The sequence below is a fragment of the Papio anubis genome, chromosome 2 (genome assembly GCF_008728515.1).
Source record: "Papio anubis isolate 15944 chromosome 2, Panubis1.0, whole genome shotgun sequence".
In the NCBI taxonomy this organism is placed as follows: domain Eukaryota; kingdom Metazoa; phylum Chordata; class Mammalia; order Primates; family Cercopithecidae; genus Papio; species Papio anubis.
Window position 1 is genome coordinate 101599330 of NC_044977.1, and position 25992 is coordinate 101625321.

Consider the following 25992-nt stretch of genomic DNA (forward strand, 5'->3'; position numbering starts at 1 on the left):
CTCTTCTTAGATAACAGTACAAGGTATTAAAGAGAAACAAACTTTATTTTAAATTTTTAAGCCATACAAACCAAAATCTCAATTCTACATTAAAATATTGGGGCTGATACCTAAAGGCCCAAACAAAAACTTAAGTGTCTTGAGAGAAACCCACAGCATTCACCTTTGAGCAAAGCCACATATTCTGTGCTGGTGAGGCCCATCATCCAACTGAAAAGGCCAATCAAAGTCCTCCCATTTTCTTTCCCTCTGACATCAGAGTGAGGTCTGAGGTGTTAAGAAAGAATGGAAACTTCAGCCAAGAACCCAGATGTCTACCATGAAGTAAACCACATTCTTAGATGAAAGATAAAATTACGTGGTCATCTTTTCTCAGGGTATTAATCCCCTCCGAGCCTCCATGTCACATCCTGTCTGGATGTCTCCTCTCAGGAATAAGCCACAGGCCTAAAGTCAGCAATGTGTCCCAGGTGAGTTTCACACTCAAAGAAATTAGTGGCTTATGGGGTGCTCGGGCATAGAGAAAACCATGGAATATCCATCAGGTGTCACACTGGCTTTAAGTCTTAGAGGTATATCCGGGACAGAAAATAAAGTTTCTGAAGGTTCTAAAGATTAAATTCCTTTTCATACGGCTTTAGAAAGATATGAAATAGATCCACAGTACATAAGACAGTCTAGAAACAGACCCATGTGTATACAGAAATTTAGTACATGATAAACACAGCATTCCAGATTAGTAGAAAAAGGACAGATTTTCAATAAATTGTGCTAGCACACGAGCTGTCCCTTTGGAAAAAGTCAGAATCCTACTTTACACCAAACAGAAGAATAAATTCTAATAGATTAGAGAGCTAGAAATAAGTATCATAAAAGAACTAAAAGACAATATAGGAGAATATTTGTGTTACTTTGGAGTAGGAAATACCTAAACAAGACATGAAACTGAGAGCCATCAAGGATCAATTTGATTATATAAAAAGTAAAACTTTTCACCTGGCAAAAGCAAGCAGGAACGAAGTGAAAATTTAATTGAGAGACACAGATAATAGTTAAAGGCTAAATATTCAATACAAAGAACCACCCCACAAATCAGTAAGAAAAATGACCCAATAGAAAAATGGATAAAGAATACAAACAGGTAATTCACAGAAGAAAAACAAATGGCCAATATGAAAAGATGCTTAACTTCACTATTAATTTGTTTTTAATCCACATAAAAATAATGAGATACTGTTTGCCTATTTTTTAGCAAAGATTAAAAGTATCCAGTGTTGGTGCAGGTGTGGGGAAATGGGCACTCATACACTGTTGGTGAGAATGTAAACTAGTACAGCCTTTGTGAGGGCAATTTGGCAGTATCTATCAAAATTTAAAATGTGCATACCCTTGGATCCAGCAATTCCACTTCTAAGAATTTATCCTAAAAAGTACACAAAGATATATGTACAAAGATGTTCACTGCAGCACTGTTTGTAATAGAAAACATTGGAAACAACTTAAATGTCCATTAATAGGGGACTGATTAAATAAATTATGGTACATTTATACAGCAGAATCTTACACAGTCATTAAAAAGGAATGATTCGCATGTACAGACATGAAAAGATGTCCAGGACACATTTTTTTAGGTGAAAAAAAGTTGCAGAACAGTATGTATAAGAGATTTTGTGCAAAATAAAATGAACTGTAGACACATCTATGTACACAAATATTATAGAAAGAAAAAAGTACTGAAGGCTATGCATTAATTTATTATGCATGGCAGGAAGGATAGGGAGTGAATGGGCAAGAATGAATGCTTGGGGAGAGATGAGGGCTTCATTCATTTATTATTTTATTGAATAAGCATATATATAAAAACCAACAAAGCTAGATATATAAATAATTATCAGTACTACTTCTGCAACTTTGGAACTGCAAGGAAGCAGATGGGGATTCCACTTGGGAGTCTAGCTTTTAGTAAGGTTTAAGATTATACTGTCTAAAGCAGTTCTTAATTTCATGAGTTGCAAAAAAATAAAATAGCCAAGTGGGAGTGGAGGATACTTACATCCACAGTGATGTCAATTACCCATTGTGGCACTGTCTCATTAAGAAGCATCGACTCAGTCTCACCCCCAGAATCTCGGCAGAGCAGCCTAAACATAAGCCATCAAGTAGTAAGTAACCCTACAAGCACAGATGTCAAAATCACTGTCAACAAATATTAGAGGGAGGAACCCTCATGGTTTTCATGTAGGCTAACCCCCACTTGACAGCTGAGGAAATAAAGTACAGCCTGGAAGAATGACTCACTCAGCTAAAAGGGAAAGCAGGCCCTAAAACTCAGGCCCCCAGATTCCAAGGCCAGGCATACACTATAGCTGCTTCTTGGAGTCCTTGGGTGATGACAGGAAACCTGGGTGCAAGCAAAGCACTCAGTAAATGTCCCCAGCTAGTGCCACAGTGCATGGCAGAGACTTTCACATGCAGTAGAAGTCAGAATATTTCTGGTAACCACTCAGGAAACTATCAGAAAGAAAGATAATCCTGCACTCAAGAATAAGACAAGCATGTCTTATTCTTTCTTTCTTCTGGCAACTATAGACTAGTAAGCTCTCCCCCTGGCTCTACCACGACCTTGCTGGCAACCTGGAGGTGAACCAGTCCAGCCCTTCCCTGAAGGGTCCCACATGTAACTGTCTGGCACTCCAGGCAATGTCAGTGTCAGCCTCAACAGTTCCCAGGAGCAGCCCAGCTCATCTTGGCTAGACCAGCCTAAGGAAAGTAATGTACTCTGAAGCTCTTCTGTGGGCAGGGAATTCTAGTGGTATCATCTGTTGCTTGACCCTTGCAGTCACACGGGCAAAGTGAAGAAAAGTGAAAATTTCCTACAGAAACCAATAGAGAAGCTGCTTCGAGGCAAAGTATTCTACCTCATTCTAACAGTAGAGGTTCTCCTCCCAGTTAGAATGTGGTCTAACAGCAGCAGACATTTCACTATCTCATGGACATGGGATGCTTCCAATCCCTGGCATCCCTAGAATTTAATAATAAACTATTTCTAGTATCGAAATACTGAGTTTGAGTCGACACTTCTTAGCAAATGGGATACCTTCTCAGGCAAAACCTCTGGTCTTTCTTACCCATACCTGAACAGTGTGCGACCTCCAGCTTCACCAAAGATCACGGGTGTGTGGGGGGGCACTTGAAAATATCCATTTCCCTTCTGCACGCGGTTCTCCTGCTCCCCATTTACTAGGAAAAGATGCAGGTGGTGTTAGTATCAGAGTTAGTGCTAAAAACAGATTCTAAACATTTTACTCCCATAAGCTTCAAACATTGCAAGATTAAATTCAAATGTCCTCTAAGTCCACCAGAGTTAGAAATAAAGGTTAAAAACAAAAGTTAAATTTCTGAAAATAAGAAACACAGCAACTTGTGGTATATTTCATGGAAAAAATGACTGTATTTTCAAGGATTTTAATAAAAAAGGAGACTAATGTTTGAGATTCAGAACAAAAACATAACCAGCTACTTCAGCCACAAGGAAGTCTAGGACAGCCTGTATATAAATGATGATCTAGGGCTTTTTTTTTTTTTGTAGAACACCAAGCTCAGAAAAATTTCTTGAGGAAAAAAAATTACATTTATTGGCAGCCATAACTAATGACAGAAGCATTTGTGAAAAAATCCTCAAGGAGTCCACAATTTTGCTTTTATTGTTCTCTGCAGATTTCCTTTCCACTGTTGTTTTTTGAGACAGGGTCTCATTCTGTTGCCCAGGCTGGAGTGCAGTGGTGTGATCACAGATCATTGCAGCCTCAACCTCTCCTGGCTCAAGTGATCCTCCCACCTCAGCCTCCTGAATAGCTGGAACTATAGGCACATACCACCACAGCCGGCTAATTGTTTACATTTCTTGTAGGGACAGGGTCTTGCTATATTGCCCAGCATGGTTTCAAACTCCTGAGAAGCATCAACTCAGTCTCACCCCCAGAATCTCGGCAGAGCAGCCTAAACATAAGCCATCCAGTAGTAAGCAACCCAACAAGCACAAATGTCAAAATCACTGTCAACAAATATTAGAGGCCTCCCAAAGCACTGGGATTATAGGTGTGAGGCCACCACGCCTAGCTCCATTCTGCTTTCTTTATAAACTTTTGACCCAGCACAGGTGACACCAACTCAAGTGGCCAATTCATTCATGACACTTTCTTCATTAAACTGGAAGTATCTGACCCCCTGAAATCCTATAGCATTTGTGGAACCTCTCTCCTAGCACCCAATTCTTCTATCTCAGAGTGCTTTCCATAAGTAACTCTGCCATACCAGAACATCAGCTCCTGAAGGACAGGGACCATACCCATGTGTCTTTAGCACCCCCACCTGAAACTTGGTAAGAGCCCCTGAATAGTAGAGCTGCTCACCATCTGAACAACTCCAGAGTGTCCACTGAGTATATGCTGCAGGTGCTGTGGTCTGAGCACTGGATGAGGAGGTAGCCATGCCCTGCCCTGCCTTCCCCGTGCAGTCTGATGTTAAGGATGACATGGTTTCTGGTGATGTCTTCCTTATACTCCTCACCCAAAGCCTAGATCCAAGGGGTGCCTGACTATGCCACTATTTTGATAACTTAATCCTTATTGCTTATTTGGGTCGCTGAGAGTATCCCATCTAACTGGAAATGATCTGCCCACAGCAACATAGCTGTTAAGCAGCAGAGCCCACCCCAGAACCTAGCTTTCTTGACCCTCTGTGGAAAGATTTTTCCATCAGTTTCTTTGACTCAAAGTCCACGGTACAATTCTGACAGGGATCAAAGTGTGTTAGGTGATGTAAAAGAAAAGCCACCATGGGTGGGACAACAGCACCCTCTCTCTGACAGGAACATCAGAAGACTGGTTTTCAAGGAAGCATGTCATCCTCATGTGAGAGATTTAAATTCCACATATCATCATGGGTGGATCTGACAGCCAGAACAAAGTCCCTGGCAGGAGGTACTCGCCATTGTTGCTCACTCCTGGTAGCCAGCAGAGAATCTTCAGAGGAGTAAGCCTCAGTTGATGGGACTCAGTGATTCCTCAACCAGCTGTAGGTTATACATGAGGATGTGAAATTCTAAGTTCTTGTTTCCCCTTCCTTTGATCAAACTGAGCCAAATGCATATATTTAAAACATGTTCTCCTCTGCTGCTCAGAGGACGTTACTGCCACTGCCTATGGCACACACACCTTTCAGATGTCCTCAATGACATTAATTCTTTACACATGCTTGAGCATATGCCCTGTCACTTCTGAGATGGAATTTGACTTTTTTTTGAAACAGAGTCAAAGTCAGATAGGCCATGAGACTAGCAAATACCAACATTTCAGCCCAACATGAAGAGTGACTATGCAATGAAAAACCTGGCTTTCTGATGCACCTACCTACCTAGCTTTGGAGGTTAATCCAAAAGATCACAGGTACCTTGAAGAATATTTTGGAAATAAGTCTGTTAAGGTGCCTCATTTTAAGACAAAAGTCATCCGAATATAAATATAGAGTATTTTATTTATCTTGAGCAGTCTCACTAAAAGCCACATCATAAGGTGGTCTGCTCTTTTGGAATCTCAGTCTCAGTTAAGACTGGATGGATGTTCCTACTCTGAGGTGTGGAAGGGCGGACAATAAATTGAGCACACCACAAATATTTTAGCAAACAGTTTAAGTAAGTACCTTTTAAGTAAGTACCTCTAACTTTTTATGCAACTATCTGAATATAAAAACTAACCATGGTTTACTTCATTTTCCTCTTCATCCATTGGATTCACATGTGTTCTAGGCCAATATTCCAGGAGTGCTTGGAGTAAAAGTCCTCCTAAATTCACTGCCAAAAAGTTAATTAAAAAGAGATAAGATGGAAAAGAGAGTTAATTGGCTTTAACCTAAAAAGAGAATAAAAATTCTAAGTTTGTACATATTCTGATGTTAAATTCTTAACCCAATGCCAATGATGTCTAAAATTAAGACTTTAGTCATTTTGCCAATTCTGCTAAAATTTTATCTTAGAATGTTTAAAGCAATGATGATATGGAGCAAAGAGATATTCTATATGGTTGCTCAGATATAGCTATTATTTAAAAACAAAAATGAGAATCAGATTCTTTAAAGGGCTATTTCCATATGAAGTTACTAAAATGATTTGTATTCATCAGGTATTTGTACATACCACATTTTTAGGACATAGTCAACAAAATATAGAGAACTTTTATAAAGATAAGTACTTAGCAAAAAACAGCTCATATTCATGTTCTCTTTAGAAGGGAGGGAAAAAATGAAGGACACTTAAACTCACATTTTGGATCTGACCCATCAGGGCTGCTAAAACCAGCATCTTTTGCAGAAACCCAGGCAGCAAAACAGTCACTTTCATCCAAAGTAATAGTTAACATCTATCAAAAGAAAAAACTTAGTGGCATTCTATTTGAATATATTCTCCAAACAAGTCTCTAAACCTTCATTTGTTTGTACTATTTGATTGAAGTGCTAAGTCATAAATTCAGGAACCAAAATGTGTTTTATGTGATTCAATGCAACTACACAATTTAGTTTCCTGGGATACCAAAGACATTCTGTAACTTTTTAATTTTTTTCTTTTTTAATTTTTTTTTGTTTTTTAAAATTTTGTTTTCTTTTTTATTCCGTTTTGCATTTTGTAAGTTTTAACACAGATTTTTTTTTTCTTTCACACTTAAAAACACAGGACTCTGTAACTAAGAATAATTATGAGCTATAATGAAAATCTTCAATTATCCCAAATTATACAAGTATCAACTGCTAACTTACCCCTGTTTTTAAGTCTACTGAGAACCAATTTGGTACATATACCATTTTAAATCTTTTCTTAATTTCATCTTCAAAATCCACTTTGCCCAGATCTTCAACTTTACATGCCTATACATCAAAAGAAAGTATAATGATCAATATTAAGTGGTGAATTCACTTGGTTCTGACTTTGCTATTCAAAATTTTACACATTTTCACGTGTCTTAACAGTCTAAAATACATTTCAAAAAGAATGTGGTCCTTTTTTTAAATAACAATCTGCTGCTATAAAAATTTTAAATTAAAAAAGCACAAAATATTATTTGGGGAGAAACTGTAATTTAATTGTGCTGATACTGATATAATATACCACCTCATCTTAACAGCAATGTGGCTCTTTCGAGGGTCCCAGTTGTCGGCCATCTTCTCAAACGCGGACTGCTTATTTTCCCACATCCCATCGTTCCTTGATGCTACATGGAGACCATTACTCCACCATCTCCATGTAAAAACTTACTTCTCTGAGGCCCATGTCATTCAGCAGCAGTAAACTGTACACCTTTCCTTCACTGCCATCTAGCAACCTGCCACTCTCCCTCATTTACTGGAGACTTGAGCCCTGGGCTCACTGTCTCACAGTCCATCTCAATTAAATCTCTCTTCTACCTTTGACCTTGCCACCTTCCCCATTACCCTCAGCACATGATTCTGACTTCTTTTTCTTAAAACAAAGAAAAGCCTTGACAGAATCCCCTTAACTTTCTCTATCATTCTCCCTGGTGCAAGGAAAACGGTATCCCTTCTGACTGTGCTCCAGTCCCCCTCACCTCTTGCTTCTTGGGATGACCTTGTATTGTCATCTACCCATGAATGTCTCTACTGGCTTCTCCCTAGGAGCAATGAAATATGCTCAAATTTCTTACATCTGAAAAATACCCAAATACCCAAACAAAACCAAACAAAATCAAAAGCTTCCTTTGGCCCTCTGACTCCTACCTCTTCTCCAGCTTCTGCCTCTTCCTGCCTACCCCTCCAATCAAATTTCTTCAAAGATTATCCAGTCAAATTTTCTGTTTCTTCACCTTCAAATCACTACTCAACGCACTCCATCTGGCTTTTGCCCTTAAGACTCTAACCAGAGGCCACCCTCTTTATTTAAATCCATGTGCATGTTACAGTCACATCTTAAATCAACTTACAGCAGGTTAATGCCACTAACCACAAGCTCCTTCCTGAAATACTCAATTTGTTCTTGAGCTGCCATTGGCTCTTGGTTTTCTTACTCCCCCGCAACTTTTTAAAATCATATACTATTGTGGCCTCCTCTTTTCCCAACATCCCTGAAAAACTGATGACTTAGTTTCTTCTCAGTCTACATATGTCCCTTGGAAACTCTGACATTTCCTATGACATCAACTGTAATCCACAAGCTGATGACTGCTGAGCCTTTTTCTCCAGCCCAGTTCTTTAACTGTGCTTGAGACTGTACAGCTGTCTGCCCACCATACATCTCTATTCAGATATCCCACAGAAACTCAAATTCAACATCTTTCTCAGCATATCCTTTTCTCCTGATAACCTGTTTTTCATCTTACATTCTCTACATCACTTCTATTCAACAAACTGTCCAATCAAGAAACCTGGGACTCATTCTTGCTTCTTCCTTTCCTCATACTCCTTTCATTAAAGTATCACTCCTGTGGACAGGCACGGTGGCTCACACCTGTAATCTCAGCACTTTGGGAGGCCAAGGCGGGTGGATCATGAGGTCAGGAGATTGAGACCATCCTGGTCAACATGGTGAAACCCTGTCTCTACTAAAAATACAAAAATTAGCCCGATGTGGTGGTGCATGCATGTAGTCCCAGCTACTCGGGAGGCTGAGGCAGGAGAATTGCTCCAACCAGGGAGTTGGAGGTTGCAGTGAGCCGAGATCGCGCCACTGCACTCCAGCCTGGGCAACAGAGTGAGACTCCATATCAAAAAAAAAAAAAAAAAAGTTATCACTCTTGTTCACAGGCCTAAATATTTTCCTAATCATTCTATTTTTTCCATCTCCCTTGTTCCCACCCTAGTCTAGACAAATATCACCTTTCACCTGTTTTAGTGCAACAGCCTCCTATTACGTACCAGACACTGTGCTTCTCAACATCACCAATAATAGGCACCCTCGACATTTTAGGAATGAAGAAACCATTTTAGAGATGTTCCCTAGCATATTCCCTAGGTCACTTGGTGAGTACTTGGCAGAGCCAAGGTTAGAATGCAGTTCTGTCCAACCCACAAGCCAATGTTCCTAAAAAACTCCTGACTGTCCCACACTGTTCAGCCATGTCTATTACACCAGATCATTTGATATCAAAACTTCAAGGTCTGGATATGGGAAGCTGCTAGGTACACAGAAATGCCTATCATGATGTGTGCTAGCCCCATCTAAGTAGAAGGACCTCCCATTCAGACGGCAGGACTCTACTCAGGCCTCAGTTAACCAGACCAAGAGTGGGCAACAGACCCATATACAGAAAACCTGATAGGTCAACTCTCAAAGAGTAGCTGGCCTGATCAGATTCTCTTGGGTATTCTGGAGATAATTACGTCCTGGGCAGCATGAGGTGAAGTCTAGCCACAGGACAGAGTTAGGGACACATTTGTGGTAGAGTATCAAAGTGAAGAATCAAGAATTCCTGCTGCTCAGTTCCTTAGGGCTGTTCTGGATCCTCCCAGTCCCCAAAGGAACTCTCTCTGAAATCAACATGAGTTTCTACCCCGACCCCCAACAGGCATCTCTCTATTGTAAAGAAAAACTAATCAGATTTTTGAAGCTTGCTGCAACTAAACTTTCTACTCAAAGAACTAAAGCCTCTCATTCTGAAGCAATGCTCACCAAACAACTGTTTCATAATGGACTTCCCACATAGATGTCCCACCAGGAGTAAAAACGGTAGTCAAGTCAAGGTTTCTGTTCACAGACAGGCCCTTTTTCCTAACAAGAAACTTGCCTGTCTTATTCTTTAGATCATTAAGTAAGTGAATCTCTTTTCTTTATAACCAGGAGCTTAACCAAAATACCAGCTCTTTTCAATTCTTCCTTTATAATATGCTCAACATCTGTCTCGCCCTTTATTTTATTTATTTATTTATTTAACCTTTCCTATGGTGCTCATGTCTCTTCCTTTAGATCTCTAATCATGATGTCTTCCAGCTTTTAGTCTCCCATTACATACACTAACTACTACTGCTCTCAACATGAGATTTTCCTGCTCTAAAATTATCTAAGGTTCTTCTGGGAGTACAAAAGAAAGGCCAACTTTGGGTACTGCAGCTTAAGACTCTTTGGGAAATAACCTATATGTCATTTTTCAACCTTACACCCCCTATTACTTCCTTATATTTACTCTGGTCTCCAAATAAACAAAACTGCTCACCTTGCCCCAAATAAGCACATACCATCCTTCTTCTGTGCCTCTGCCATTCATTTCCTTTTCCTGAAATGCTCTTCCTCCTACCCCCATTATTCATCTACTAGAAATCTTTAAGTCCTTGTTCAAGTGATTTCTCCACCACAAAGCTCTCCTGACTTCCCTCATCCATAAGCTATCCTGAAATCTGTTCCTTCTTTATCTATAAAGTTTTCCCATTCCACTTGTCCCTCCTACCAAAGGGGATCAAAGTAAAGACTTTTTCATCATTTATGACCCTTAAGCATGGTTCTTTGCACATGATAGTCATTCAATCTAAGAAATATCTGTTGAACAAATGAACAAGTATACCAACAACACTAAGAGACTGGTCAGAATGATAAAAGTAGACTAACTTTTTAATCTGCCTACAAACACTTCAGTGCTATTTGGAATGTGATTGAATAGCTTCATGCATTTCAACTGTCCCACAGGGAGTTATTGTAACACGACCCAGAGTTGTAACTAATGCTCATAGTGATGTCTATAAATCCTAAGAAACAGCCAACCTTATTTTGTGCACTCCAGTGTGTCTCATCTAGGGTGATTTTACACCATTCTTCCTCCCTTCAAACATCTGGCAACATGTGGAGAAACCTGTGGTTGCCACACCGCGGGGGAGGGAGGGGTATTACTGGCAACTAGTGGGTAGAGGCTAGAGAGGTTCTAAACATCCTACAATGCATGGAATAGCCCCTACCTGCCCCCTCCCCCCACCAAATAATTATCTGGCTTAAGATGTCAATAGTGACAAGGATGAGACTTTTAAGGTAAGGCAGCATATAAGATTGTCTGCAATACACTAACCAGAGAAAATGATTCCATTTAAACAGTTTATTTACTTAAAAAGATGAACTATGACCTTATCTGATATTCACACAAGAAAGTATACACCACCCCATAAAGTATTACTGCAATTACATTTTAATTTATATTATCACATACAAAAAATAAAAAATAAAGGGGGTACACAATCTAACAACCTATATTTAACCCAAAAAACATACTCACCTTCAATACGTCCCAATATGCCACATTATTATTGGTATCTTTGGTTAATATATGTCTCTTATCATTAAGAATGTGGCACTGAATAATACTAGCACCCCCTAATGGGAAAAACAAACAAACAAACACACAATTGGTAAAACAATCCTCCTACATTTAAATTCACAGTGTGGTAACAATTGTTAACTGGTATGTAACAGGAACACAAACTGTACTAGCTACCAGAAAGGAAAAGGCAAACCAAAAGACTATATGATTATATCTAAAGCAATTCAAGGGCCATAAATTATTTATGTCCATTTATAAACATTCAAAGAAAAACTGTCTGATTTTAATAATACATTATGGATTAAAGGGCTCTTCATGTCAAGGGGGTACTAGTGGAAAATTGTTGAGAGACAACAGCTTTATCCACTGGGAAAAGTCAAAATGATGACAGGAAATCTCTGCATTAGTCTCATTTTGCATTAACTTTTGCTTCCCATCTTTTGCTTCCTGAATGAATATTCTAAAGGTTTAACAGCATGAACAAATGAATGTGCCACACAAAATTCTAATCCTAAACTCTGACATTAAACGTACGCTGCTTTTTTGCCATAATCAGCTGCAGCATGTAGAATTTGAGGATCATATCTGTCCTTTTCCGCCTCATACCTAAGTACAATATTAAATCCTATATATTTTACAAAGTGGCTACTGGTTTTATCATGGCTATTTTCATGTTAGGCAAATAAACTGACTCAAGAAAGTCCACTTTAAAAGTCACTAACAGCATTTTTTAAAATAACTTTTTCTGGCTGGGCGTGGTGGCTCATGCCCATAATCCCAATACTTTGGGAGGCTGAGGCAGGCAGATCATTTGAGGTCAGGAGTTCGAGACCAGCCTGGCCAACAAGATGAAACCCCATCTCTACTAAAAATATACAAAGTAGCTGGGCGTGGTGGCTCACACCTGTAATCGCAACTGCTTGGGAGGATGAGGCAAGATAATGGCTTGAACCTGGGAGGCAGGGGTTGTAGTGAGCCGAGATCCTGTCACTGGATCTCGAGTCCAGCCTGGGCGACAGAGCAAGACTCCATCTCAAAAAAAAAAAAACAAAAAAAACCCGAAAACCAAAAAAACCCTCTTTTTCTTATATTAAAAATAAACCAATGTATTATCTTTTGTTTACATCAGAATTATATTTAAAGCAAGGTCACTGTCCTCATTTTTGTCAATCTCTAAGTAACCACTGCTAACTTCAATAAAGGGTACAGTACCTTCCATTTTCTTACCTTTAATAACCTGGTCAGGTTGTGTACAAAGAGGTGTTATAGGATTTGTACAGTCATTGTCATAATCTCCAGAGGCTCTAAAATTATGAATTCCCTTCAAAGTCTAAAATAACAAAATTTATTATTGGATCATTTTACGCTCTACAAGCTTTGCCAGACTGTTTAAAGTGGCAAGAAAAATAAAGTCAAAAAACAAACAAGAAAACCTCAACAACCACTACATCAACCGAAAAATATCTGATCACAATACAATTATCTATCATCGTTTAAAAAGAAACAAATATTAAGAAGGGAATATTGTCTTTGGGAGAGAAAACTATGCATGAAAGTAGGAGTACTCTTCCAGGAAAATTATGTTGGTCATAAATTGGCATGATGAAATTAATACAAGATAAACAACATTTAAAAAATAAGTACACAGAAAGAACACTTGACCTGCATGTCAACAGGAATAAATGCAAACACTTTCTCTTTTGTAACCTACAGATAGTGTGGTAAGCAAGAAAACTTAAGTCTTTTAATTAAGATTTAAGAATTAACAGTGAGCTTTGGATGACTTCTGTTTATCCTCTATTTCTATCCCTGTTCTTCATGCTATGAGGAAAAAGAAAACTAATTTGAAAGCACAATTTTCTGCTTTCTCTTATGTTTAAACAAATTTGAATCCTGGTGAGTTTCCCTGCCTTGTTGGTACTTGGGCTGCCTATCTTCAAATGTAGCTTCATGAGGTCAGAGGATGTACTAAGACTTACTGGTTTTATCAGGCAACTGTGTCTATTCTAAGGACATGGAACAAGTATCTTGGCTCTGGACAAAGAAGTCAGAATAGTCATTTTGATTATTATCTTAATTTTAGTATGATCTTTAGGATTCTACCTGCATTCACAGGGCTTTCAGGTTTTTGCCCCTGCCCAAAAGCATGCTAGAGTTAGGGCCACACTGAGCATTTGCAACCGGTGTCTACAGGTCTATGATAACAAAATACATGTTTATAAACCTTTGCCAGGTTAATGGCTCACTTACCCATTTATTTACTGTAGACTTAGTTGTTGCAACCCAAATTGCAGGAGGAGGATCAGCTGATCTATCAAGCTCCATCTGAAAACAAAGCACAAAAATATTGCTTTGTGGAATGTCAACTCTTCTGAACTGCCAGGACTGGATACGTTATTAACTCCTTCATTCAACAATTGTATGTGACTATACCTGGACATGTGTGAAAAACTAAGGATAAACAGAAAAATGAGAGTCTTTTTCTTTGCTAAATAAATTCACAGCCCTATAAAAGTGTAATGGGTAATTTCTCACCTAAAACAGTGGCTAATAATTTTAAGTGTGGTCAATTTGAGGGGCTTGAATGGATACAGTCAAAAGGATAAAGACTTTCCATAATTTTTTCTTTTTGTTACTCCAGTTTTTATGTTCTTTTTTTTAATAACAAGAAAATAAATTTCTTTTTACTTTGAAAATGTCTGAAGTAAAAAACATCCTAACAACATAGTAAAAGTGAAAATAACCCTTGCCTAAGGATGGGATGCCTGGGAATAGCTTACTGTCTATTCTTCTGTATGTAAAATACTGCACATATAAGAATATGTTTATGTGCATGTATATATTACACAAGTGGAATCACTCTACATTCATCCACTATTCTTCCCACATCAGGAAACTGCAGGTTTGCAGTGGTGGGGACAGGGCAGGACTCCTAGCTAGCAACAATCTTCCTCAGTTAAGATGATATTCCTCATAACATGTAATTATGTTTGTGCCAAATTCTTTCAGTCTTTTCCCCACAGCCAAGATCCCGGCAAGAGATCCAGGCAGCCGTAGAACTCATAATGCAGAGTGTTTCTCCTCCAAGCTTGTCTCCCCATCAGCCTGCTGCCTGCACGCATGTTGTATATGTATGATTATTAATTCAGCTCTGACTCCTTGCTTCTCTAAAGGATTACTGGTTTGGTCCATTAGGATATGCCATCTATTTTAAAGAACTGTACTTGGCCAGTTTTGTCTGAGCTCTTAGACTGCAGACATCCTCCCAACCTTCACATTTGACCTTCATTCCTCTTTTCAGCCCTTCCTCCTATACAGCGGTCTGAGGTTTCAGATGTCACTTAGTTTCGCAAAGAATGGGTATCTGCAGTTCTGTTTCTCATTTTCCTTTTAGGTGATTTCTGAGAAAAGGGAGTAGTAGTATTTTTCTGCCTTCATTTTAAAATTTGGAAACTTCTGGCTGGGTGTCGTGGCTCACGCCTGTAATCCCAGCACTTTGGGAGGCCAAGGCGGGCAGATCATGAGGTCAGGAGATGGAGACCATCCTGGCTAATACGGTGAAACCCCGTCTCTACTAAAAAAATTAAAAACAAAAAAAGACAAAAAAAAAATTAGCCGGGCGTGGTGGCGGGCGCCTGTAGTCCCAGCTACTCGGGAGGCTGAGGCAGGAGAATGGCCTCCTGGGAGGCGGAGCTTGCAGTGAGCCAAGACTGTGCCACTGCACTCCAGCCTGGGTGACAGAGCGAGGCTCCGTCTCAAAAAAAAAAAAAAAATTTGGAAACTTCCTCACAGTTGTTTTAATGTGAAATTCTGTGACTATCGGTGAGGTTGAACATGTCGACTGGCCATTTTTCAGTCTAGGATTCATTTTCAGCAGGTGTCCATATGGATGGCCTCCAAAGACTTTCTCAAGAACCCTTTGACCCACATGACAGATCCTGATGGTCAGGGCTGCTCTGAGGCAGTGGTGGTTTGGAGTATGAAGCAGCCTGCTCCCTCTTCTCTTTGAGGAGAGTACTCTTTCACTTCCTTACTCCTGAGACCATGGACACATTTCCTGACCTTCCTCTGCTTTGTCGTCTGCTCACAGATAACCTTAACTCCTCATATTTCTCCTCCTAAGGACTGCTCAGGAAAGCCAGGCAAGCTCAGAAGCAAGTATGAGACAATTTCACTACAATCCATCAGTGGGAGAGTCACGCATCACTGATGCACCAAGAAGTCACACTTTCTTCTACAGGCGACTTACAAAACTGTTTAAAAAAAAAAAAAAAAAGCAAAACACAAAACTGCCCCAGAGTATCTCATACCGACAGTCTTCCATCCAGACAGATGGCTACTCTTCCTTGTCCTGTTAAGTTCTGCTCATAATGGAATATCTTTTTTACAAACCACCCCCCACCGGCAGTTGAGTCATGTTTTAATATAGCTTTTGCTCTATTTGACTAACACACGTAACAACCTTAATTATAAAACTAAAATATTAATATATGATATACCTTAAGAACTGGTGCTTTTTCTTCACAAATTAGCACCCGAATGTCAGGGTTTCTTAGGTCTGTACAATAAATCTTCCTGTCCCTTCCACCAGAATACACATGTGTGAAGGCATCATTGACTTGCAGCGCCCAAACACCTTCATCATGGACTCGGTATGTTGCTATACATCTCTGCTGGCCAAGGGACCAAAGGCGAATTGTCCCATCAGAACTGCCAGAAAGGCACTACAAACAAAGAAAGGTAAAGTTAGAACTTGCCACAAAGTTCCTGCTTTCTTGTGCTTTGCACCTGACTTCTCCTGAGTCCACACTGTCAAACACACAACTCTAATAACTGTGTTTCTGCCTCAGATAAAGGCTTGACACCCATGCACCACAGGCTAAAGTGACCTAATTCACTTAATTTGGGGAAAATTACTTATTTTTCCCAAATATGTAATTAGGGTCGTTTTGTTGATCAATTCACTAATCTGTAAGTAAAAGTTTCTTTTCTCCTCATCTCTTTTTCCTAAATAAATAGTTATGGTTGTTTTGTTGATCAATTCACTCATGTAAATATGCCACGTTGTTGGTGGTAATTTTACATTTAGTCTATAGTTGCCAATAGGGAAAATGGATGGAAGAGAAACTAGATGAATGATACCTATTAATTATGCTTAGAGATACTCCAGCAGGAGAAATCACTGAGCAAGAACTGCCTTTGTCCTCTCTTCCTGGCCACTTGCTGATTTCTGGTCAATCCTGTAGACAAGCCCTATTTGCATTATCTACTACTAAGAGACATAGAGTTTGAAAGCAGTGGAAACAAAGGTAGTAGTCTGCACTAGGCCCATGGGTCTCAAAGTGTGGTTCCAGCAGCATCAGTGTCCCCTGGGAACTTGTTAAAATATAAATTATTGGGTCTTATTCAGAGCTAACAAGGCAGAAACTCTGTTGGAACCCAGCAATTGGTGCTTTAACAGGCTCTCCAAGCGATTCTGATGTTCTCTATGTTTGACAAACACTGCACTAGGCAGCAAGCTTTTTGAAGCCCTGGGTTACACCGCTGTCTCATGGCTCTGGATTCCTGATGAGGCCAGGTCTCTTGGATTCTACTGACAGGAGTCGGAAACAAAATCTTGTCTCAGGCTTACCATTCACTCTTTGTGCTGGACAACTTCCATATGAGGAGCCTCAGGTGAGTTAACATTGGCAATTCTGACAATTTCTGATGGCTCAAGAGAGTCAACTACATAGAAGCTGCTGGCACACAAATGAGGGCTGAGCACACTGTGAGTGCGGCGGAAAAAGACTGAATTAGACACCCTGCATCCACACTCAGCATGTTGCTGTGGTGACTTGAAGAAGAGGATAAATACTTGATTTCCTCGGGAAAAAGAATGGCCCGGAGGAAAAAGCAATTGCTGCCACTGGAGTATGAAGTTAAGTAAGCAAAGAGCTTCAAAGAAGGAAAGACAGTTGTGGTCTTGGAGATTTGGAAGGTGCCCAAATACATGAGGCCTTCAGAAATAAAAATTCACTGGCCTGCCCCATGACTTTAAGGGCCCCTGAGAACTCTAAGCATGTTTAATTAAATGAACACATACTAGGAAACTCCCCCACAAGATGCCAGGAACATCAGTAGTTTAATAACGTATTCCAGCTAGTTGACAAGGGAACCAAGAAACTAACCAATAAAGAAACTGTCAACAGTAAGGTTAAAGCAAATCTGCAACATGTGTGAGTGAGAAATGTGGCAATCGGATGGTGTAGGGGCCAAGGAGGGGCTCCCCATTCCAGGAAGAGGTGTTACTCTGAGGTGGCAAACTTTCAGTAAAGCTTTGATCCCTCAGATCCTAGACTATGCATCTACAGAGTAAGGTCTGACAACTTAAAGAGGATAAGGAAAGTAAGATATGATGGGTTAGAAATCCTCGTGGCCTGGGGCAACTTGTAACAGGAAAGGATAAGTCTCAACTAAGGGTGCACAGTTGGAAGCAGATAAGGAAACACAGTTGTATCAACGCTGATATAGAACGCAAAGTAATCTCTGATGGTAGGTAGTATTCTAAGACTACAGAAAAGCAGGCCCCCCAACAAAACAACCACTTTAATAAATATTGTGAAAATGGCCATACTGCCCAAGGTAATTTACAGATTCAATGCCATCCCCATTAAGCTAATAATGACTTTCTTCACAGAATTGGAAAAAATTGCTTTAAAGTTCATATGGAACCAAAAAAGACCCCACATTGCCAAGACAATCCTAAGCCAAAAGAACAAAGCTGGAGGCATCACGCTACCTGACTTCAAACTATACTACAAAGCTACAGTAACCAAAACAGCATGATTCTGGTACCAAAACAGAGATATAGACCAATGGAACAGAACAGAGCCCTCAGAAATAATACCACACATCTACAACCATCTGATCTTTGACAAACCTGACAAAAACAAGAAATGGGGAAAGGATTCCCTATTTAATAAATGGTGCTGGGAAAATTGACTAGCCATATGTAGAAAGCTGAAACTGGATCCCTTCCTTACACCTTATACAAAAATTAATTCAAGATGGATTAGAGACTTAAATGTTAGACCTAAAATCATAAAAACCCTAGAAGAAAACCTAGGTAATACCATTCAGGATGTAGGCATGGGCAAGGACTTCATATCTAAAACACCAAAAGCAACGGCAACAAAAGCCAAAATTGACAAATGGGATCTAATTAAACTAAAGAGCTTCTGCACAGCAAAAGAAACTATCATCAGAGTGAACAGGCAACCTACAGAATGGGAGAAAATTTTTGCAATCTACTCATCTGACAAAGGGCTAATATCCAGAACATATAAAGAACTCAATCAAATTTACAAGAAAAAAACAAACAACCCCATCAAAAAGTGGGCAAAGGATATGAACAGACACTTCTCAAAAGAAGACATTCATACATCATCACTCGCCATCAGAGAAATGGAAATCAAAACACAATGAGATACCATCTCACACCAGTTAGAATGGCAATCATTAAAAAGTCAGGAAACAACAGGTGCTGGAGAGGACGTGGAGAAATAGGAACACTTTTACACTGTTGGTGGGATTGTAAACTAGTTCAACCATTGTGGAAAACAGTGTGGTGATTCCTCAAGGATCTAGAACTAGAAATACCATTCGACCCAGCCATCCCATTACTGGGTATATACCCAAAGGATTATAAGTCATGCTGCTATAAAGACACATGCACACGTATGTTTATTGCGGCACTATTCACGATAGCAAAGACTTGGAATCAACTCAAATGTCCATCAGTGACAGACTGGATTAAGAAAATGTGTCACATATACACCATGGAATACTATGCAGCCATAAAAAAGGATAAGTTCGTGTCCTTTGTAAGGACATGGAAGCAGCTGGAAACCATCATTCTCAGCAAACTATCTCAAGAACAGAAAACCAAATACCGCATGTTCTCACTCATAGGTGAGAACTGAACAATGAGATCACTTGGACACAGGAAGGGGATCATCACACACCGGGTCCTATTGTGGGGATGCCGGGAGTGGGGAGGGATAGCATTATGAGATATACCTAATGTAGATGATGAGTTGATGGGTGCAGCACACCAACATGGCACATGTATACATATGTAACAAACCTGCACGTTGTGAACATGTACCCTAGAACTTAAATTTAAAAAAAAAAAAAAAAGTACAAAAATAGGAAAAAAAAAAGTATTACGTTGGCCAACTTCTTCGCAGTGTTTGGTAGTATGATTAAAGAATGTCCTGTTTTATAGGAATTCTAGTGCCTGAGATCTTGTAGGAGTTGGAGGAGTCATCAAAACATTTCCACTGCCTCCATCCTTCCACTAGATAAACATAGATAAACATGAAGATGTTCATTATGAGGTAACTCCTGGGACAAGGACAGAATGTCCTTCAATGATTCTGCTAAATCAGATTTAGTGGAATAGAGTCTGTAGCCCTCCCTAATCAGGTGCTCTTTGTTTCTGTCAATGAAGATAGGAAGTACCAGTGTACTGAGGCCAAGTTGCTGCTGACCAACAGGAGTGTTCCCGGGATGGTCACTAATACACAATCTCAAGTGCCAGCAGAGATCAGCCAAGTAGACGAGGTAAGTTGAGGCAATAAGTGGCCTGATGCTCTGAGACCCTCAGACCCATAAGCTAGGATCAGCAGACTTGTATTACCAAAAGAACCCTGTGACATACAAGGACATGACTGACTCAAATCAAGATGGCAGGCTGTCCCCAGCTCCTCAAGCAATAAATTGCCTGAGTAAAAGGAATAAAAAGATAGGTGGCTCTGCCCAATAATGTTAGCACCAATCAAAGCAACTGCAATGCTGACCTTTTTACAGGCAGAACTCCCTTAGGGAGAACCTCAAATACAATTGGTAAATAAGAATCTTATTCTACAACAAAAGAATGAGGCAACAGGCAGATGTTCATGGGATTCATTGGCCTATAACATATATATCTTACTGCCAGCTCCTGACTTAACAAAGTCACCAGATACCCTATATTATAAGCTCACAGAGCAATTTAGCAGGATGCAATATAAACTTTGGACCAGTAACTGACAACCACCTCTTCCATATTACAAGAATTCAAGAATCTGTAAGTAGAAGTTTCTTTTTTCCGCACCTCATTTTTCCAAAGAAGTAATTATAGTTTTTTGTTGGTCAATTCATTAATTAGTAAGAGTTTCTTTTTTCCTCACTTCTTTTTCCCAAATAAGCAGTTACCACAGTTTGTTGATCAATTCACTAACGTAAATATGCTAGGTTGTTGGTGGTAATTTTACATTTAGTCCATAGTTGCCAATAAGGAAAATGGATAGAAGAGAAACTAGATGAAGAATGATACCTATCAAGTATACACTCTGAGACTAACAGGCAGTTTTTAAAGTAGAACCACAATATTGCCTCTGCTTACAGTAAATGTAGCTGACTTCAGATGAAGTACATTTCTAACTGTACATGTGATACTTAAATCATCTTTTATAAGAGCACATTCATAATTGCATAGATAGGAAACAAGAGATGGAGTAGACAGGTAGAGCTTTAGAAGGTCTGCCAGGCCCATAGCCCCCTTCTGGAAACCATGGAGATGATATGATCCAGCCCAATCCTGGCAAAGCTAACTAAAGACACATGGGCAACCATCTCAAGTGCAGCCTTGCAGCTACACTGCAAAACAGTGAGGAGCTGACTGCACTGGGCTTCTTACACTCACATGAAAATGACGTCACAAAGGAACTCGAGAGCTCTAGAAAATGCCCTGGCTTACAGTCAAGAAAATACTTACTATTAACACATGCATATACACACAAACACACTCTCACCAACTATATATTATGATTCTCACTTTGCAGATAAGCAAATTAAGGACTAAAGTGAAATTTTATCCTCAAGGTCACACAGTACATCAAGATTCTTCACATTTCCAAAGACCTCCACAGGTATCTTTAAGTCTTTCTTTTCCTGGTTCTGAAAAATGATTTCCTTCCTTAGTTTCCAAACCTTCTGTTCACTTCTGGAGGCAACGGTTTCTCTGATTAATTTCTAAAGCAATTTCTGCCTTAACTTCCACAGGAAAAGAAACCGATGGTGTTTCTCACCTCATCATCTTTCTACTCGCCCTTTTCTAACCCTATCACAACCAATTCCAGTTATCTCTCACTTATCACTGCACTCTGAAAAAAAAAACGCTGAGGGAGTCAAGGGTACATGGTAGATGTATGTCATACCTACAAGATGATGGCTTTTGTTTTTTATTATCTACATTGATGAAATAGTATTTTCCACTGCTACAGAACAGAATTGTGATTTATAATCCACAAATTATGTGGCCAACAGAGCTAATGTATAACATTACCAAAATGCTTTTCTTTGAAATGTTCACCCTGAGCATTATGTTAGAAAACTAAATTTATCAACTATATCTACATAGTCAACTGACAAAACGTGCCCCAAAGTCAGACCCACTGTGAGAAAATTTTCCACTTAACACATTGGCAAAAAGCATTTGATATCAAAGCTTTCTTTTGCTTTACACAGGTAACATTTTTAGTTATTTTAGCCTCTATGCACCATAAATGCATATACTCATTTGCATTAGAATTATTCTAAGGAAATTCTTTGTTTTGTTTTTAAAAGTGATGCAAATAGAATAGTTTTTAAATGTAGCTTATATGTGCAATTTAGTATTTTAAAATTTTTTAATTAGACCACAATTTATAGTAAGTGTGGCTTTCAGTTCAAATCAACCTATGCAATAGTATACAAAGTGCGGAAATTTCTAACAAGGCTATTAGGTAAATACTCAAATGAAACTGCATACTTGCGTGCCATCTCTGTTTAATAGCAATGCCTTCACATTATCCGTGTGCCCTTTAAGCTTCATTAGTTTTGCACATGTTCTTGGATCCCATACCCTTAACACCTGTGAATTTTAATAGAATATTACACAAACTAAATATATCAGTATCAAATTTAAGTAACAGACAACTCTCATAAGGCAAATGATAACCATTAAATTCTGAGAAGGCAATACTGCTTCTGCCAATGGACACTGTCTAAGCCTCCCAACCTCAGGGAATTGGGTCTTTCAAACATCAAAAATGCACAGCCTCTTTATCTTGTCACTATACACACAACAGTTATAGTTTTACCTATTCAAATAAAACCTTTTGTTTAGCACCCACTAGGCAAAACCACTGTCTATATATTTAATAATTACACAGATTAAATTTTTCTTTCTTTATTTTCTAATGTTCAAAACACCCTTTAAGCTCCCCCGATCCACGCACAGTGGCTCTCACGCCTGCAATCTCAGCACTCTGGAAGGCTGAGGCAGGTGAATTGCTTGCATTAAGGAATTGGAGACCAGCCTGGGCAACATGGCGAAACCCTGTCTCTATCAAAAATATACAAAAATTAGCCAGATGGGGCAAGGTGTGGCCTGATGAGAGTGATGGTGTGTGCCTGGGGTCCCAGCTACTCAGGAGGTTGAGGTGGAAGGATCGCTAAAGCCTCAGAAGTCCAGGATCATGATGCCACTGCACTTCAGCCTGGGTGACAGAGACCCAGTCTCTAAATAAATAAATATAAAGCAGCTAATCGTAAAATACCTGCTTAAATAATAGGAGACAAGGTATGTGAAAAATAATTTTAAAAAAAGAAAAAAAAAGAAGAAATAAGCTCCTCCTTACCTTTTCAGTGGACCCTGATACAATGATTGTTCCCAGTTGATTCATGGCCAGGCTATAAATGGAATCTTTGTTTCCACTTAAAGAAGAAGCTATTGAGGATAAATGGAACTAAATGTTAACAAGATCATCAGCCATTTAGTAACTAGTGAGCAAAAACTTCAAGTTTAATTATTCAATTTAGAAAATATTATCTTTATAAGTACTCTAAGTAAAAGAAATCTACCTATAATGGAGATAATTCTAAACAGTATTATCAAAATTTACATATTTTCTGGATTTGAATATACACTAATGCTCAATAAATATCTGATAAATTGCAGTGCCACTGAAAAGCTATCCACTTAAATGACATATGTTTAAAGCAAAAAATGTGCCATAAATATGAAAAAAAGTTCAATTTCAGTATTTTTCAAACACAAATCAAACCAAAAATACTGTTTCATACACCAAGACAAAAAACAAGGTAATACTTGATTCTAAAAAGAAAACAGTACAACGGAACTCTCATACATTACTTATGTGAAGTATGTGGTACAACCTTTCAGGAAGGAAATCAGACAATATATAGCAAAAATCATGTTCATGCTCTCAGTATCACTGAAGTGAAAAAAACTGCATGTGAAACTGTCTATATAGTATGATCCCAATTTTACAAACAAACATATTAAAAAGTTGGAGTAAATGAGTTAATACATGTAGTGTTTAGAAAAATGTCTACTTGTAGCAAGTACTCGATACATGTTAGCCATTATTAGTGTTATTTTTATTATTATATATTTTTAAAAAAAGTGTGATATCCTCTCTAAACAACTCTAAGCAAGATGTATTTATAGTAGAATCTGTATCCACTAAGCCTGGGCCCTGACCTCGTGACAATCTGCTTCTTTTTTTTGCTTTGTTCCCGCCCATTAGTGTCTCTTTGAGGCAGGCCTTACAGCCAGACTTAAAATCTAATGATGTATCATGACAGCCCCCAACAGGGACCAGCTGATGAATCAGAGATAATGTACAGGTGAAAAATCAAGAACAAGGGAAACAGAATGTTGAGACCTTCACATATTTCCTGGGAAACAAGGCAAAACAACAATCAAGAGATTATAAATACCAGTCTCCCAACTTGCCCTTCTTGGCACATACTATGCTATATTAGTAAAAGTGTATTGTCTATGTCAATGTGAACACTCCACAGAGTCATTATAAAATGGATCTATAATGTAGGGATCCAGAGAGTGCAGGCCCATGTTTTCAATGTAGACTTTCCAGGTCAGGCCTCGCCAAAAATGTGCTCCTAACAGTCCCTTCTGAAACTTGGCCTGGAGGACTCTAGTAGGTTGGGCCAAGCATGAAGCTCAATTTCAAATCTAGACTTGTATGAGCCTGACTTGGTAGTCTGAGATCTCTTAGCTGATGAAGCATCCATGCTGTGAACATCTCTGGATTGCCTCTAGCAGCACTCTACCCTTCTGGCTCTTCTGGAATTGGCTCGATTTCTCAGGGTTGCTCTAAAAGGCAGAAAATTGGATAAATTGGCACTGGAAAACTTTTCTTTCTTTCTCTTGGGTACTTTTCATATTGGCTATTAACTCAAAAGCTGTTAATATATATTAACACTTTAAAAAGTCAGAAAATGGCCTACTTTGTCAGATAATCACCACCTCCTTCAATAATACCTGCTGAGTGTATGGATTTGGACCAGGGAATGCTGTGGGAGACACAAAGTAGTAAGACAGTCTTCTCTACCCTGCAGCGACTTACATTTTAGCTAGGGAGCTAAGGCATGCACACGTACAAAAAATAACCAGGTTATACCTGGAGAAGTTACCATTTTCAGACTGCAGTGAGGAACTAGCTCCTTGTTGTTCAATCATACTCTTGGGGACTAGAACGCTGTAGGTAGAAGCACTCTCAAAATATGAACCACTGTCTTGATGCAAACCTATCAAAAATGTTTTATAAACCATTCTTTATTTATGTTAACTTGGATCACTTTCAAAGAAGTTTCTTTTAAACACCTTACTTGTGACAGTGTTATTTGAGGCAGTCAGTGCTGTTAGAGTATTCACATCCCAAAGGAATATTTGTCTGTCCAACCCAGCAGATGCTACTAGTTCTTTATCCTTGGCATATGCTAAGGCCTTTACGTAATCCTGTAATAGAAGAGACATACTATGATCTTTCTGTAGATCAGTAATAAAATGAGCCACACAAAGTACTGAGATCCCAATATTACAGTAAAGACACTGAGAACTGTATTGTTTTACCTTATGTGTCCTTAATGTTGACATGCAAAATCCCTTATGTGCATTCCATACTTTTACTGTCGTGTCAGAAGAAGCAGATATCACTAGAAGAAGCAAAGAATTAACAAACTCCTTAGTAGTATGACTTACAACTTTGAAAACTTATCTTACAACAATGTAACATTATTTCAAACTAACCTGTTCTCTCTCTCACACACACAAACATACCTAAAAGCTCTTTCTAGAACCTACTGTATATTGCCTCAATTTTTTAAAATCTCAAGACACATGTTCAAAGAAAAAAATATATTTTTAAAACAAGCAGTGCAAACATTTTTAATCTTCCAGTTGAAGCCTCAACTAATGTGATTGAGAAAAATTCCTGTAGCTCAGACTGCAAAACCAAGGCATGGATCTCACCAAAACAAGAACAAAAAGAGGTATTAATAAGGCTAAAAGAAGAATACATGAGTCTATATACAGTTCAAATCAAGGCAAAACTACCCTTTGGTGTTCAGAAGACAGAAGAGCAGTTACCTTGGGGCAAGGGGGAATAACTGAAAGGGTGGCAAAGGGTGGCACAAGGAGGCTTCTAGTAATATTCTGTTTCTTAATTTGGGTATTCACTTTCTAAAATTGTATTGAACTGCAATCTCGAACTGTGTGTACTTTTCTGTATGTATATTTCAATAAAAAAGCTTATATAAAAAATGAAAAATATATCAGAAGCCCAATAATAAT

General features: G+C 38.9%; 1 protein-coding gene across 5 annotated transcripts in view; it reads right to left on the minus strand.

The window, feature by feature from the left end:
* The window catches only part of WDR48 (WD repeat domain 48), a 46840-nt gene that overhangs the window by 5237 nt on the left and 15611 nt on the right, over positions 1 to 25992 (minus strand). Inside the window, exons 4-19 of one of the 5 annotated variants that reach the window (XM_021934539.2) lie at positions 25273 to 25355; positions 25029 to 25158; positions 24834 to 24947; positions 23012 to 23100; positions 22141 to 22242; positions 15803 to 16027; positions 13554 to 13628; positions 12531 to 12633; positions 11259 to 11356; positions 6811 to 6918; positions 6320 to 6416; positions 5756 to 5851; positions 3135 to 3240; positions 2054 to 2141; positions 1388 to 1423; positions 164 to 267 (exon numbers count right to left, since the gene is read on the minus strand). In XM_021934539.2, coding sequence (XP_021790231.1) covers positions 256 to 267; positions 1388 to 1423; positions 2054 to 2141; positions 3135 to 3240; positions 5756 to 5851; positions 6320 to 6416; positions 6811 to 6918; positions 11259 to 11356; positions 12531 to 12633; positions 13554 to 13628; positions 15803 to 16027; positions 22141 to 22242; positions 23012 to 23100; positions 24834 to 24947; positions 25029 to 25158; positions 25273 to 25355 — 1562 coding nt within the window. In that variant the 3' untranslated portion in view covers positions 164 to 255. Of the gene's footprint in view, positions 1 to 163; positions 268 to 1387; positions 1424 to 2053; positions 2142 to 3134; positions 3241 to 5755; positions 5852 to 6319; positions 6417 to 6810; positions 6919 to 11258; positions 11357 to 12530; positions 12634 to 13553; positions 13629 to 15802; positions 16028 to 22140; positions 22243 to 23011; positions 23101 to 24833; positions 24948 to 25028; positions 25159 to 25272; positions 25356 to 25992 lie in introns of those variants that run through there. The other 4 variants (XM_021934537.2, XM_009201164.3, XM_021934538.2 and 1 more) reach the window with 4 other exon arrangements.